This window comes from Drosophila guanche, unplaced genomic scaffold, assembly GCF_900245975.1.
Source record: "Drosophila guanche unplaced genomic scaffold, DGUA_6, whole genome shotgun sequence".
NCBI lineage: Eukaryota > Metazoa > Arthropoda > Insecta > Diptera > Drosophilidae > Drosophila > Drosophila guanche.
In genome coordinates, this window is record NW_022995753.1 from 3,987,085 (window position 1) to 4,002,411 (window position 15,327).

The window sequence follows — 15,327 nt, forward strand, 5'->3', positions numbered from 1 at the left end:
GCACACATCGAACGCCGCCTCCCCTCCCACTCTCTCGCTCACTCTTTCTAAACGCTTGGTGCATGCGTGCGTGTGTGTGAGTGAGCTCTGCGATAACACCAATAACCCATATACATACATATATGGGAATTTAGCGCAACCAGAGCCAAGGTGCATTTGCACAGGGTGAAGCCATTGCCAACGTTTTTGCAATTAACGTTTAAATCAAAAAAGTTAAGCATACAAAATTATGACTATGATGAACAGAATGAATAATCTCTAATTTCCATAATGCAGAACCATCGGCATTCGACATCTCTAACTTGTCTAATTTTGAAAGCCAGCGATAGGACTTTTGGGTCGTGAGAAGAGCTGCACCATCGATTTTGACAATTCGAATAAATATTTAATATATCGACAGCCTTCCATCGCTAAGCAGAGTGACAGACGCCGCATAAGCATTTTTTATCTGGTTTCGTTTAATTGTATTTCTGAAACTTCAAAATGGACCGAAAAACAATTCGTAAGAATATCTACTGGACCCTTGATTTGGAAACGAAGATTGCGAAACTCGGCAGGAAGGAAGCCAAAATTGAATATTTAGAGAAGAGTATTATTTCGTTTCAACTTGAGGAAAAAGCTTTATTGAAATGCGAACGGTCTCTTGCCATCCTTGATGGTGATTTAGACGACGGCTCCACGCGATGCCCAAGGCGCAGCTCGAGGCTCAGGGAAAAGCATCAGGCGCAGCAAAAGGGCGAGTAGGACAACGACGTAAGCAACGAGTGCGAAGGCGAAGACAACCAAAAGTAACGACTGCAGCAGTTAAATTCAATTAAATGGAACACTTTTTTTTATTTATTGGTGTTTTTTGTTTTTTTATTTCGTTTTGTGAAATTAGCCCGCCTGGTTCTGGACCCTTCGACCCTTCCAATTGCGATGCGGCTTCGAGCCTATGCTCTGGCCACACAACCACTAGAACACAACCACCACTTACACCAAGAGATTATTGAAATAGCAACACATCACCCCACCTACTCCATTGTTACAATAAACATGAACTATTAAAAGTTATTGGCATATTCAATGCATCCACAATGGACACAGCACTCCGCCCTAGTCAGTTAGGAACTCTGGTCCTCAGGTACAATGGATTAACTTTATATATTTTTAGATTTTATTGCACAAAAAAATAGCTTCGAAAAAAAAGGGAGAATATATTAATATGCGTTGGCTGGATGGATCACAATCTGGCTTCATGGCCAACTAGTAGACGTAGCCACCGTTGCTGGCGTACTTGGTGTCGAGGCCATTGTATCCGGAGTAGCCCGAGTAGCCAGTGTCCGCTGGCAAATAGGTGCGCGAGGGAGCTGCATAGCCAGCCGTGTACTGCGGCACCACATAGCTCCTGTAGCTGGACGAGATGAGCGGTGAGGAATAGCTTGAGCCAGAGCCGGTGTAGTAGCCGCCATTCGAGTAGCCTGGATAGGCGGAGTAACCTCCCGTGTTGTAGCCATTGTAGCCACCATTGTGGCCGATGCTCTGCGGCGGCAAGTAGCTGCGCGACAAGTGGGAGACATCGGCGGCGCACAGGGCCACCAGGCAGGCACCAGCAATTGCGAGCAAACCGATGAAGTTCTGTTTGAGAGAGAGAGAGAGAGAGAGAGTTAAGGTTGTGTTTTTGGCCATTGAAGGATGCTGTCCTTGCTGCGCTTGCCATTGTCTTGCTTTTGGGATTGAGAATTCCTTGTGAGGATTAGTTGTAGTTGCACACTGAATGGATGCCGACGAGCAACTGTGGAATCTGCTGTTGCCGTTTCTACTTTTTATACGCTTCTAAGAGTGAATTATATTGTGCACCCAAATATTATTTTCTTTCTTTCTGTTTATTTTTTACAACTAATTTTAACGCCTTGCCACGGCATGTCGACGGACATGGCCCATTACTCAACGGATAGTCAGGCAGGAGGGCGATCGGTCGGGCTTAGACTCCATGTTCATCATGTTTTTTTTTTTTCGGTATCCGTCCCCAAATTGGTTAGCCATGGAAAAACCACGTCGGCTGTGCCATATGGAGTATTTGCTGGTTGAGTTTTGCTTTGTTTTGGTTTTTTTTATTACTGCGGCACGCCCCCTACGGCGTGTGAAACGCTGGGGGAGCTGCTTCAAACATTGTCGCGCTTGCGCCTGGGCTTGGGGGCTCTCTTTCCTTAATTATACTCGTACATTTCAGATATATTGCTTTAAATGATCTCTTCTGGTTTTTGGTTGTTTGTTTGTTTTGTTTTTTATGACATTCTGCGGTCGCGCCGGTTAAAATGCTTTGGTCTTGTTTATATGTCGTCGCTCATAAATCCACCCAGGTACCAGGGTGTCCGACCGTTATTAATTGTTGCAATGGGTCATTGAGTTTCGTGGGTTTCGCATTGCAATAGCCAGCGATGTGGATGACATCACGGCTCAAATGATTAATTGCGGTTGCAATTCAATCCATTTGATTTTGATTTTGATTTTGAATCAAGTGCGGGCTAGCCGCAGCTGATTTAGCTGATCAACGCACTCAGCTGACCAACGCACTCAGCTGATCGTAAATAGAACACGTGCTTGTGGGCACACAGTTTAACCAATTTGCCAAAACAAATGACAAAGTAAGTTCACAGCGTTTGCTGTAAATCAAAATGCCGTGGAATACCGATCCCAAATGGCTGATCAACGTGGCCTCATCCGTTCCACTGGATTTGACGAAAAACCCAAGGGAAGAAGTGCAAAGCAGTGCAGAAAAAAAAGTTACGTCGATTTCACCGATTCGTATAAAAAAGAAGCCTTCAAAAACCGAAAAAAGGAAGTCACTGTTGAAGGTAGTTAAAAAGAGCACAAAAAAGGAGGCGACAGGTCCAACATCTACAAAAGTTAGAGCAGCGGCTAAGCTTAAAAAGCCGAATACCGAAGCGCCCGCTGAGGCGCCACAGCAAGAGGAACAGCCGAGCGTCTCGGGACCCGGGAAGGTCAAGCAGGAGCCGGAGACAACGATAACAGAATCGCGCGGCTTTTTCACGGATGTGATTGATGAGACTCTGTCCAGCCTAAATAATAATGACGATATTTCGTTATCTGAGCTCATGTCACTGGTCAAGATGAGGGCGCTTTGGGAACAGAAATACAATGTGGAGGAGCGCAAGCCCGTATCCAATCGCTCAGCGTCGCCGCCACCGCCACCGCCGAAACGCAAACGCAATCCGATTCAAAAGCCGGTCAAAGAGCGGCGCATGAACGATAAGGATGCGGAAGAAGCTAACAAATTTTGGAACTTGGATGATCTCGAGGACAATGAAATTGTGGAGAATCAGATTAGCGTACCGCCACTGAGAACGCAGTTTGAATGTCGTCGGTTCGACATTATGATGCCGGCGTTTGCCATGAAGCAGAACTTGATTCAGCCGCTTTTTAATTGGGAGTTGCTGAACAGGATTATGCCGCCGCCAGTAGAGGAGGGTACGAAAATTTTGCAGCAAGTCGTCAATGAGATGCTACTTCAGTATCAACAAGGATCAGTAAAGCCCACATAGTTAAGTTGTTAATGGAAATGGGTTTATATGTTTATTTCTTTGTAATTACCTATTTTTCTTGTTACACATGTATAAGTATGTATATAAAATGTAAGTTTGGTATTTCTGACATTAGCGGTCACACTATTCTAACGGGTCCGTTCCAAACTGGCGTGATCGCCCGCCAGCCGGCCTGACCTTGAAATTTGTTCGTTCAATTTGCTTTCGGCTTTGCAAGCTGCAAGCCATATTCTTTTGTTACTTATTTTCGTTTTTGGTTCTCTTGTAAAAATTTGAATAAAAGTCTTTTAGTTAAACCGTTAGAGTTTGTGTTGAATGTGCGTAGGCACGCGTTTGCATTCCCAGCGGAGTGAAATATAAGGCCGTGGGCGCAACATGAGATCCAGCAATTGGCAAATGCACAACCTAACCTCTCACACAGCAACCGTATGCAACGGGGTCGGTAACGGGATCGGCCACGGTAACGGGAGCAACGCAAATACATCTTGCAATTGCTATAATGTGCGAAGGCAACGTTATGGAGGCCACGGGCCAACCCAGCCTCAGTTGTCCGGCCGCCCAATTTGGTGGTGCCGTTTGGCAATGTTGCTGCTCATTTTCTGTGCGCTTGCTGCCTCCGCGTCGGGACCAGCGAACACGCGGTGCAATGAAGAACAATTCCAGTGCAGGGACGGTAGCTGCATCTTACAGGCGAAGATGTGTGACGGACGAAACGACTGCACCGATGCCACAGATGAATTGGATTGCGGTAGGGTGGCGCCATCTTTCCATACCTCCCCTCCACGATGGCTAACCTCAACCTAACCTCATTTCCGTTCCAGACTACAAGCTGTGCCGGGAGCCCCATTGGTTCCCGTGCGCCCAGCCACATGGAGCCTGCCTGGCAGCAGAACTAAAGTGCAACGGCATCGACAACTGCCCAGGCGGCGAGGATGAGCTCAATTGTCCAGTGTCTGCGCGCTTCGCCAGTTACCGCAGGCTTCCGGCGCGCAATTGCAGCCTCAGCCAGTACATGTGCCAGCGGGATCGAAGCTGTATACCCATCGAGTTTCAGTGCGACGGCAAGTCAGACTGTGCGGACAGCTCGGACGAGCTGGACGGCTGCAGCACACAATCTGCGGCCAGCTGCAGCGGCCATCTCTGCCCCAATGGTCGCTGCCTGCAGCGTAAGCAGTGGCTTTGCGACGGCGTCGATGACTGTGGCGATGGCAGCGATGAACATGGCTGTGGTAAGTTGACTGCACTCCTGTGTCCTGTGTATCCACATATCAATCTATATTGTCTCCTAGTGGATCTCTGCAAGCCGCAGTTGGGTAAGTTCATGTGCCGCAACAAGGAGCAATGCCTGCAGCTGGCCCAAGTGTGTAACGGCCACAGTGACTGTATGGATGGCAGCGATGAGTCCGAGACATGCAACATCAAGCCTGACTGCAGCAGCAAGACGTGTCCGCCCGCCGCCACCTGTCACATGATGCCTGTTGACGGTGCGCATTGCTATTGTCCTGCGGGCTTTCGTCTGGCCAAGTTCGGGAACAAGTGCGTGGACATTGACGAGTGCCAGGAGCGTGAGTCGGAGCTATGCAGTCAGAGCTGTGAGAACACCTCCGGTGGGTATCGTTGCCTGTGCGATCCTGGCTACCAGCTGGCCCGGGACAATCGCACGTGCCGCGCAACGATCTCGAATGCCAGCGAACATCCCCTGCTGCTGTACACCACACAAATGAATGTCATGGGCATGCAGCTGGGCAGCGGGCAGCAGCACTGGAGCAGGCATCACGTTTACCAGGTGGCCGGGAATCTAAGCAAAGTGATTGGCGTCGCCTACGATGGCAGCCACGTCTACTGGACAAACATTCAGAACGAGGCCGAGAGCATTGTGAAGGCCAAGTCCGATGGCAGCCATTCCGAGATCCTGCTCACCTCCGGTCTTGACGCCCCCGAGGATCTGGCCGTGGACTGGCTCACGCAGAATATTTACTTTTCGGACAATGAAATGCGACACATTGCCGTCTGCTCGCACGATGCCCACAACTGTGTGGTGCTCGTCACGGAGGATGTACACCAGCCGCGCGGACTGGCCCTCTGGCCGCAGCGTGGCCAAATGTTCTGGACCGATTGGGGCGTCAAACCCATGATTGTGCGCGCCTCCATGAATGGTGAGCGTTCCACGCCAATTGTCAGTGACAACATACACTGGCCGAACGGCATCGTCGTGGATATGCACCAGCAGAGGATCTACTGGGTGGACGCCAAGCTGGGCAGTATCCAGACGGTTCGACCCGACGGCACCGGCCGTCGCACCGTGCTCGATGGCATACTGAAGCATCCGTACGGCCTGGCCGTGTACGAGGATCAGCTGTACTGGTCGGACTGGGTCACCAAGAGCATTCATGCCTGCCACAAGTACTCCGGCAAGCAGCACCGTGTCCTGGCCAAGGATAGCGCCATTTATGCGGTGCACATCTATCATCCGGCCAAGCAGCCGCAGACACCCAATGCCTGTGCCTCGGCCAGATGCTCGCACCTGTGCCTGCTGGCCGAGCCGGAGGCGGGCGGCCACAGCTGCGCCTGTCCCGACGGCATGCTACTGGCGTCCGATCAGCAGCGCTGCATGCAGATGGTCAAAAGGCAGCGACTGTTTGTGGGCGTCGGCCAGTACCTGCTGGAGATTGAGCACACGGCCTTTGGCCGGCATGTGGTGAGTGCCAGCCACGCCTTGGACTGTGTCATCAGCGAGATGGTGTACAACAGCGTCAATGGCAGCCTGATCATAGCCGACAATGAGCGCCACATCATTGTGGAGTATCAACCGGAACAGGGACGGGCCCAGGGACAGGGACACGGACAACCACTGCGGACTTTAATCCGTTCAAATTTGGGCAATGTAAGTGCCTTGGCCTTTGATCACATCAGCGAGAACCTATACTGGGCCGATGCCGAGCGTCGCGTGTTGGAGCTGTTCTCCTTTCACACCCGACACCGCGCCCTCATCCGGTTCTTTGCCGGCCAGGAGTCACCCATTGGATTGAGCGTGATGCCCGCGGATGGTTATCTGTTTGTGGCGCTGAAGGCGCGCAGGCAGAGCTACATCGATCGACTGCCACTAAGCGGCAGGGGTACACCGACGCACGTCTTCGAGGATGAGCTGGGCGATGATGACATCAAGATGGCCACCGACTACGAGCATCATATGCTGTACTGGTCGGACAGCGATATGGGCATGATCAAGTACACGAACTATCGCCAGACGCAGGAGTTGATGTTCCGCAATAAGCTGCGTCGTCCCTACAGCCTGGCCCTGGTGCATCAGGATCTGTTTTGGAGCGAACTTGGCTCTGCGTCCATTTACTGGGCCCACAAGAGCAACATGGGTCCACGAAAGCGCATCGATGTGGTGCCAACACGCGGAGACGGCAACGGCGACGGCGACATGCACGGCCAGTACCCCATGTCCATGCGCGGAGCACCCTGGCGTCTCTCCCTGGCGGCCAGTGTCAGCATCGGGGAGGAGCAGCAGCTGCATCAGCAGCAGCATCCCTGTCGGCAGCAGAATGGCGGCTGTTCGCACATCTGTGTGGGCGTGGGACGACTGGCAGCCACCTGCCTCTGTCCTGTTGGCTTTGTGTATCGCGATGCCAGCAATCGCACCTGCCTGGAGGCGCTCGACTGTGAGTTCCGTTGCCACAGCAGCGGCGAGTGTCTGACCTTGGCCCATCGCTGCAACGGCCGGCAGGATTGTGTGGATCGTTCCGATGAGTTGGACTGCGACGAGGGGCATAAGCCAAGGCCAAAAGTTATGTGCACTAATCGCCAGTTTGCCTGCCACAATGCCGAGGACTGTGTGGAGAAGAACAAGCGTTGCGATGGCCACAAAGATTGCCCCGACAATTCCGATGAGCTGCATTGCTCGCAGTTTGGTAAATCCCAAAGCCCCGCTGCTTCCATTTCGAAAGATTCTCAACTGATTTCTGTCTTTTTCGCTTCAGATAAAACCAAAAGCTGCCACGCCCATCAGCTGGCCTGCGACAATGGAAAATGTGTGGACCAGAGCCTCATGTGCGATGGCAAAAACGATTGCGGCGACAACACAGACGAGAATCCCAGCAAGTGCGACTCACCGGCCAGCTGCGACTTGGGCATGTTTCAGTGCAGCAGCGGCGCCTGCATAGCCGGCAGCTGGGAATGCGATGGCCAAATCGATTGCAGTGACGCCTCCGATGAGCATGACAAGTGCGGACAGCGTCAGTGTCCGGCGAATATGCACCGCTGCATGTTGGGCCAGTGCCTGGACAGGCGACTCGTCTGCGATGGCCACAACGATTGTGGGGATATGACGGATGAGCTCAATTGCGGCATCCATGACTTGCCGTCCAAGGCGAACCTCTGTGGCAACCTCTATCAGTGTGCCAGCAATTTGAAGATTTGTCTGGATCCGGCAGTGCGCTGCAACGGCACCGCCGAATGCCCACGCGGCGAGGATGAGGCCGATTGCGGGGACATGTGCAGCATCAATGAGTTCCAGTGCCGCAGCGAAAAGCAGTGCATACGCAAGGAGTTCCGCTGCGATCGCGCCAAGGACTGCAGCGATGGCAGCGATGAGGAGAACTGCGACAAGATCCAGAATCAGACACTTAGCCAGCCCTGGACCGCAGCGAGTCGTGCCTGCCGTCCGCATCTGTTTGACTGCCACGACGGCGAGTGTGTGGACATGTCGCGGGTGTGCAACAGCTTTCCCGACTGCCAGAATGGCAACGATGAGGGGCCGCTGTGTGCGACAGCCTGCAAGGCCAGCAGCGTCGGCGGGGCACGTCCGGTGTGCCAGCACAAGTGTCGTGCCACGCCAACGGGTGCCGTGTGCTCCTGCTTCGATGGCTATCGCCTGGACACGGATCAGCGCAGCTGTGTGGATGTGAACGAGTGCCTGGAGGGCAATCAGCCATGCGCCCAAATATGCGAGAACACCCTCGGTGGCTTTCAGTGTCAGTGCCATGCGGACTTTATGCTGCACCAGGATCGGGTGAGCTGCAAGAGCCTACAGGCTGGCGCCACGCTGCTCTTCAGCAGCTACAACGAGGTGCGCAATCTCAGCGAGCAGCCGATGATGCTGCAGGTGGCCTGGTCGGCCAATGACTCGCGCATCGATGGCTTCGACGTGGACATGGAACGACAGTTGGGCTACTTCTCCAGCGAGGAGCAAGGCATCGTCTATCAAGTGGATATGCGGCGGGGTTCCGTAACGCGTGCTCTGGCTGTGCCATCGCCCACAAAGCTTGCGGTCGACTGGGCCACCGGCAATGTGTATGTCCTGGCCGGCGGCAGTGCCGCGCAGGAGATTTACGCCTGTAGCTTCACCGCCCGCATGTGCGGACGCATTCTCCAAGTGAAGACACACATGCATCTGCGGCATCTGGCCATTGATGGCTACCATGGGCGACTCTTCTACATTGCCATGCGATTGGAGGGCTTCGGCCATGCCAGCGCCGAGGTGCATGTGGCCCGTCTCGACGGCAGCCACAAGGAGCTGATGCTGCACAAGAAGGACAGCTATATGACGGCCCTGGCACTCGATCCGCACCAGCAGCAACTCTACTTTCTGGACATGCACAGCCGCACCCTCGAGAGGATCAGCTACAGGTCACGCTCCGGTTCGGGGCCACATCGCAGGCCCGAGATGATGGTGCAAAAATCACCGGCCCTGAAGCAGCCCTCGGGTCTGAGCATCTACGAGAATCAGGCCTACATTGTCAATCTCGGCTCTAAGGAGGCGGTGCGGTGTCGCCTCTACGGTGAACGCATCTGCAAGTCCATCAATTTGAATGTGAACAATGCCCAGGACATAGTGGTGGCCGGCAAATCGCGGCAGCCGATGCCAGCGACAAATCCGTGCCAGCATTCGCACTGCCACGGCATGTGCATCCTGGCCGACTATGGGTACGAGTGCATGTGCGGCAGCCAGCTGGTGGCCGAGGGCGAACAGTGCCCCCATGGCTCCAGCAGCGAACTGGAGGTGGGCGCAAGCAGGCAGGATAGGCCCCGGTCAAGTGCCTCCTCCATCCAAAGGTGGTTGATGGCCCTCCTGATGCTTGTGGTTGGCTCGTTGGCAGTCGGACTTGGGTACATGTACTTTCGGTGGCGGCAGCGCGGCCACACGGATCTCAACATTAACCTCCATTTCCAGAATCCATTGTCGACAATCGGCAGCAAAGCGTTCATCGATCACGAAAGGAATGAAGCCAGCGTCGGCATCAATGGCAACGGGATGGATGGGATGGCTTCCAGCCACAGCCACAGCAGCAGTGAGACAGGCACCACCAGCGCCTCGTCCTCCTTTGCGGCTCAGCAATTTGGCATGCCGAATGTTCTCCAGCGAATGCTACGACCAAAACAGACGTCCAGCTCACAGATGGCTACCGAAATGCTTCTCAAAAACTCAAGAGTGAGTCGGGGCCCGATTCCTTATTGATTATTTTCTAATCATTCTCTCTCTCTCTCTTTGGTTCGGCAGGCAAGCGAACTATACACGCTGGACAATGGACGGAAATCAGCAGGAGGAGGAGGCGGACGGGTGCAGGACATCCTGGTGGCAGACATTGACGATGATGCCGCCACAGGCGGATCATTCGGGGGAGGCTACGCAGGCGATGATGCGAATGCACGACTTGTTCCGTAAATAATCTGCCGCATATCCTGTTCCAACTAATTTATAAGCTGTCAAATGCCAGCCAACACAGTCTCGTATGTATTCTACCTATTTATGTATCTATTTTTGTATAATGTTAAGCTCAATGTTAATGTATTGCCCGCCAGTGAGTGTACCTCAAATTGTAAATGTAAAATGTAAGAATATAAATCAAGAAACTGCTCAACGCGTAGTGATTGAAACCCGCATTACAGAGTCATTTGCCACTCGCTAAACATAATTAATTGATGCCAAGAATACTGAAAGGTGTGATTATAAAAATTGAAAACTTGGCCAACTTTTACATTTCCAAAGCCAGTGATAAGACTTACAGGGTTTGAGCAGAGCGGCACCAACGATTGCGATAGTTCCAACAAATTGTAAGCCACACACCACAAAGAAATAATTAATACATAGTTATTGGAGCTTTCACTGTGGCTGGACGCCAATGTAGTCTTTACAATGTAATAACGCAATTTGTGCGTAAAATTTGATAAAATCTGCTAAGGTACAGATGTTGCACTGAGTACCGGGCATAACAAATAAAAGAATATAAATTACGGAAACGTTTATTGAATCCATCACTTTATTTGCATTGTTGAAAAAAAAGAAAGTTCGATATAATCGTTCAAATATCGTATGTCGGGAATCTAATTGGATACTTTGCTTCTTCAGTATTCTCCAGCGCATTTTGAGATCCGTTTAATGCTTCAGACGATATTCATAGCCACCGTTGGAGGCATAACGAGTCGCTGCGCCGGCGTGGCCATGTCCGTAGCTGCTGCTGCTGCTGCTGCTGCTGCCGCCCGACGAGTAGGACGATGAGTAACCACCAGTTCCATGACCCGAGCCAGTTGCATAGCGTGCCGGTGCCGAGTAGCTGACACGAGACACGGCTGGTGCGGCGTAGCTCTGACTCGATCCGTGTGAGGCGGCAGGCACGGAATAGCTTCTGTGGGACACAGACGGTGCGGAGTAGCTCTGATGGGACACGGACGGAGCGGAGTATGAGGAGCCAGCACTGCTGTAGCTACTGTGGGTGGCAGCTGGAGCCAAGTACTGCCTCGATGGAGCAGCCACTGGTGCGGAGAAGCTGGTATGAGAGGCGGCAGGCGCTGAGTAGCTGCTGTGGGACACAGCTGGAGCGGAGTAGCTCTGGTGTGACACAGCCGGAGCGGAGTAGCTGCTGTGGGAGACGGCTGGAGCGAGGTACTGCCTGGATGGAGCGGGCACAGGTGCGGAGTAGCTTCTGTGGGAGGCGGCAGGCGCTGAGTAGCTGCTGCTGTGGGACACGGCCGGTGCAGAGTAGCTGCGGCTGCTACTGCTATAGGAGGCCGGGGCCAAATAATGTCGTGACGGTGCCGCTGGAGACGCGTGCGATCGGATTGCATAGCTGGCCGAGGGTGCTGCATAGTGGCCACCGGCGGAGGAGCTCGATGCAGCCGAGTTGTAGGTGCTGTGGGCATTGGCCTGAGGCGGCAGGTAGCTGCTGCCCAAAGGACTGGCCATGGCCAGAGAGCTGACTGCTAGGAGCACAGCGGTGCAGGCCACGAAGGACTGCTGTCCAAGAACATATGGGATTGAGTCTTTGGCATGGAGAGATCTGTAAATCTGTTGGATACGTACCATGATGATTCAACTGATTTTTGGTTGGTTGGTTGGTTAGTTGGTTGGTTTGTTTGGGTGCTTCCCGTGATGTGGGAACCTTAACTGATGCCAATGGTGGCATGAGCCGACACTTTTATAGAGACACCGAACAAAAGGTGTGTGTGCGCCGGGTACAAATCTTAAATCGGCGCACAAACAAAAGACTCAAGGGGAAAAAGAGGCAAAAAGATGGATAGATAGAAAGATAGATTGAGACGCGAAGTGCGAGTACAAGTGGACGGCAACAAAATATTAGAACGAAACGAAATGTGGAAAAAACGGAATGGAATGGATCGGCGCTATGACAAGAGCAACGATGATTAGAGTTACGGTAGCTGGCCATTGTATGGATGGTTAGTCACACTGTTCAACAGGATTAGAGACTGATGAGGATATATGCACGTAAATGTAGCAACAACTAAATCAATGAAACACCAAAATGTGCATTTAATATTCGGGCCTTTAAGTGCAAATATACTTGGCATAATAAATAGAAATAGAAAAAAACATAAACAAATATATTAATGTTGCTTCTGTAAATGTGTATTATGTTCTGAAACATTTTGTTAGAGTTTCAAGTTCTGAACTCTCAGAACACGTTAGGTGTAGATTTTTAGGCAAAGTTTTGTTGCTCAGTGTTGTTGAAGAATGGGGTGATTAGATGGATGTCGTAGACTCTATTTATTCTGAGCGTTTATTTTTAACGATGTAGATTTCGGAAGTCACCGACAAGTGTAATTAATGATGCGTTTTATGTTTATGGCTGGCGAGAAGTTGAGAGTTCGCGAGAGAGAGAAAAAATACCCAAAAAATCAGCAGCAGCAGCAGCAGGGTTTGAGATTCCCGAGTTGGTAAAACGTGAAACAAGTAATCCAATCCAAAGCGATTCACAGAACTGACACTGGACATCCCGTGTCTAAAAGCGACGATTACTCACAAGACACATTAATTATAAAAAAACAAAACAAAACAAAAAACACTCTCGTATACGTATATGTAATGGCCTCTCCTTCTGCCTCCTCCCATCCAGGCAGTTCGTTCTCAAAAGCTAAAAGTTTATATCTTTTGCGTGAGCTTATATATGTATGATTAAAACAAAAGGCCAACGAAGAGAAGCAGCCAAAAAAAAAAAACTGGGAACTAACTAACAGCAAACAGTAAATCCAATCAAATAAAATTATAAAACAAGAAAGAAAGCGAATGGTTTCTGATCACAGCAGAAGCTACAAACACTCTGGATGAGATTCCATAAGAAATTGTATATTAAGATGCAGAAAAATATTATAAATTTGGCAGTTGGTTAGGAATCCATTTCTAAAGTGTCATCCAATGCCCATAGATTTAGAGAGAAAAGATATGGGTTCGAAAATGTTCTTTCTGCTGTAGAGGATCCCATTCAATTATTATTGAAAGTTTTTGGTATTTGTTCCCCACTGTAGAATCGACACAGAGAAATTTGCTTTTTGGCTTGGAGTTTTTGTATTAAAGAACATCGATTTATTGTGCATTTCTAGGGTCGATGGAGATCTACACCTTGGCCAAAGTCTTCTGCTGCAAATCCTTGGCATATGCCACAAACAGGATGTTGTGCTTGCTGGCTATGGGCTTGAGGCCGTTCTCCTCATCATGCCGCACATGCAAGCTCTCCGAACCAAGGTTAATGCTGCCAACTATCTGGCCCGGCTTAATGTAATAGTTCTGGCCCAATGTCGTCGGACGGTGTTCGGTGATGAACTGATATCTCATCGGCTCTGACTCCGACTCCTCCTCCACGATGATGAGCTTTGGTCTGACTGTGGTCGGAGCTGCTTCTGCTGCTGCTGCTGTTGCTGTGAGTGGGGATGCCAGCACTGGCAGCATCATCGTCGTCAGGCAGATGGAAAGTGCCACAAGGAATCCCATGGAATGCATCCTGCTCTTATGTAATGTGTAAATGTGCTCTTGTGTCTGCGGGCAAAGCCTCAATGCGGTTTGGTTTTCGGTCAACTGCATTCTTATATCCCAACATCCTCAGATGGCAGCAGCAGCAGCACTTAAATTCTGATGCACCAAGGAAGATCTCTCTCCCGCTCTCTGTCTCTCTCTCTCTCTCTCTTTCTCTCACTTGTTGGCTGTGTGCTTTTGTTCTGCATTTGGGTCTTCACTCACCCCCTTTCCCTTCAGTTTTCTTTGTATTTCTTACTTTTTGCATTGTCCGTTTTGGACAAAACAAGTTTTGGACATTAACCCGATTTCGATTTCGCACTAAGAGATGCTTTTTATACATAAATGAATGTGGGTAAGTACATATATGTATGTACATATGTATAATGCACACGCGATATCTCCATTCACAGCAAACGATGCAAATTTGCAGTTGAATAAGTACATATGTGTACATACATACTTACATATTTTTGTATGTATATGTATTAATGTGTGGTAGCACTTGCTTGACGACAAATATTCACAGGTTTTTGGTTCGCCTTTTTTGCGGGTTTGCTCTGTTGAGTTATTCGGTTCGATTTGTATAATTAATAAGTTGCTCTAATGGCAAATAAATGTTTGGGAAATCTTATTTATTGTTTTTATTTGCTATGTCTTCTTATGGATTTTTAATAAGTTAGTTTTTGCTTGAGGTCTTTATCGATGCATATTGATTGTTAACTCGACTGAGCAGAGAGAGAGAACCAACAGCAGAAGCAGAAGGGTGACCTGTAACGTCTTCATAACAACGGGACAAAGTCGAAAGAGAGGGCGAGAGTGCGAACAGAAGCTTCAAGAACGGTGCGCAGCCACCCACCTGCACCGACACACACACACACACCTAGCAGAGCTCAGCAGCGAGCCGTACAGCTGCACTGTGGGGAATTTGACCACTTTTTGTGGCAAAAATTAATAGCTTCCAAACGAAACAATAGTTAGAGCCCATTTTGAAAAATGTACCTTAATTTAACAACTTACCTCTTTTTTGCAATTTTAGCTTGATGAAACAAATTATTGCTCCTATAACAATTGTTGCTCCACTTTTTATGAAAGATATGGGTCTTAGCAATGGTCAAATGATAATTTTTTTGTTTCTATGGCAGCATTTTCTTTAAGAATTTTTAAAATCTGTTTTATAATTTAAAGTTTTTTAAAGAGGCAGCTGTTGGTTTATTCACATAGCTTTAGTATCTTAAATTAGGTTTTTTGTTTATCTGAAAAGCTGATTGGTGCAGCTAAAAAGAAGACCCAAACACTGTGGGTTTGGCGTACCATCTGGGAACTATTAAGCTTTGAAATGCATAATAATCCATAATTCATGAAATCATTTTAATGCCCATATCTATCAGAAAAAGTCGGTTTGATTCCTTGAGAAAAAAAATTTCAATGTAGTCTAGTAATGTAATTTTCGCTTTTTAATATCAAACAAATTATAAAAAAATTCATAAATTATTTTATCGACTATGGAAAATTGAGGTTTGGCCAGAAAAA

General features: G+C 49.6%; 5 protein-coding genes and 1 long non-coding RNA gene across 9 annotated transcripts; 3 read left to right on the forward strand and 3 right to left on the reverse strand.

Moving 5' to 3' along the window:
• Positions 1-418: 418 nt before the first annotated feature.
• On the forward strand, positions 419-1,053 carry LOC117588613. The gene is made up of 2 exons (XR_004574150.1): positions 419-788; positions 881-1,053. It is a non-coding gene; the product is annotated as an uncharacterized LOC117588613 (long non-coding RNA).
• A 118-nt stretch (positions 1,054-1,171) lies between these two features.
• LOC117588611 (nucleolar protein 3) lies at positions 1,172-1,777 on the reverse strand. Its single transcript, XM_034280021.1, has 2 exons — positions 1,697-1,777; positions 1,172-1,617 (listed from the first exon to the last, which is right to left on the reverse strand). The coding sequence occupies exons 1-2, from the start codon at positions 1,697-1,699 to the stop codon at positions 1,246-1,248; spliced, it is 375 nt and encodes a 124-aa protein (XP_034135912.1). The 5' UTR covers positions 1,700-1,777; the 3' UTR covers positions 1,172-1,245.
• A 793-nt stretch (positions 1,778-2,570) lies between these two features.
• On the forward strand, positions 2,571-3,847 carry LOC117588606 (moonshiner). Its single transcript, XM_034280015.1, has one exon. It carries the CDS (start codon positions 2,658-2,660, stop codon positions 3,543-3,545), a length of 888 nt encoding a protein of 295 aa, XP_034135906.1. The 5' UTR covers positions 2,571-2,657; the 3' UTR covers positions 3,546-3,847.
• On the forward strand, positions 3,742-10,444 carry LOC117588599 (putative vitellogenin receptor). 4 transcript variants are annotated; one of them, XM_034280005.1, is made up of 6 exons: positions 3,742-4,293; positions 4,367-4,774; positions 4,835-7,462; positions 7,532-9,659; positions 9,724-9,981; positions 10,048-10,444. In XM_034280005.1, exons 1-6 carry the CDS (start codon positions 3,921-3,923, stop codon positions 10,217-10,219), a joined length of 5,967 nt encoding a protein of 1,988 aa, XP_034135896.1. In that variant the 5' UTR covers positions 3,742-3,920; the 3' UTR covers positions 10,220-10,444. The 4 variants fall into 4 exon arrangements, with proteins under 4 accessions (XP_034135896.1, XP_034135894.1, XP_034135898.1 ...); XM_034280007.1 differs by having other exon boundaries at positions 3,743-4,293; positions 10,051-10,444; XM_034280003.1 differs by having other exon boundaries at positions 7,532-9,981.
• A 429-nt stretch (positions 10,445-10,873) lies between these two features.
• LOC117588607 (cuticle protein 16.5) lies at positions 10,874-11,921 on the reverse strand. The gene is made up of 2 exons (XM_034280016.1): positions 11,851-11,921; positions 10,874-11,781 (listed from the first exon to the last, which is right to left on the reverse strand). The coding sequence occupies exons 1-2, from the start codon at positions 11,851-11,853 to the stop codon at positions 10,927-10,929; spliced, it is 858 nt and encodes a 285-aa protein (XP_034135907.1). The 5' UTR covers positions 11,854-11,921; the 3' UTR covers positions 10,874-10,926.
• Positions 11,922-13,345: 1,424 nt separating this feature from the next.
• Positions 13,346-13,865, reverse strand: LOC117588610. The gene has a single exon (XM_034280020.1). It carries the CDS (start codon positions 13,861-13,863, stop codon positions 13,399-13,401), a length of 465 nt encoding a protein of 154 aa, XP_034135911.1. The 5' UTR covers positions 13,864-13,865; the 3' UTR covers positions 13,346-13,398.
• Positions 13,866-15,327: the final 1,462 nt, after the last annotated feature.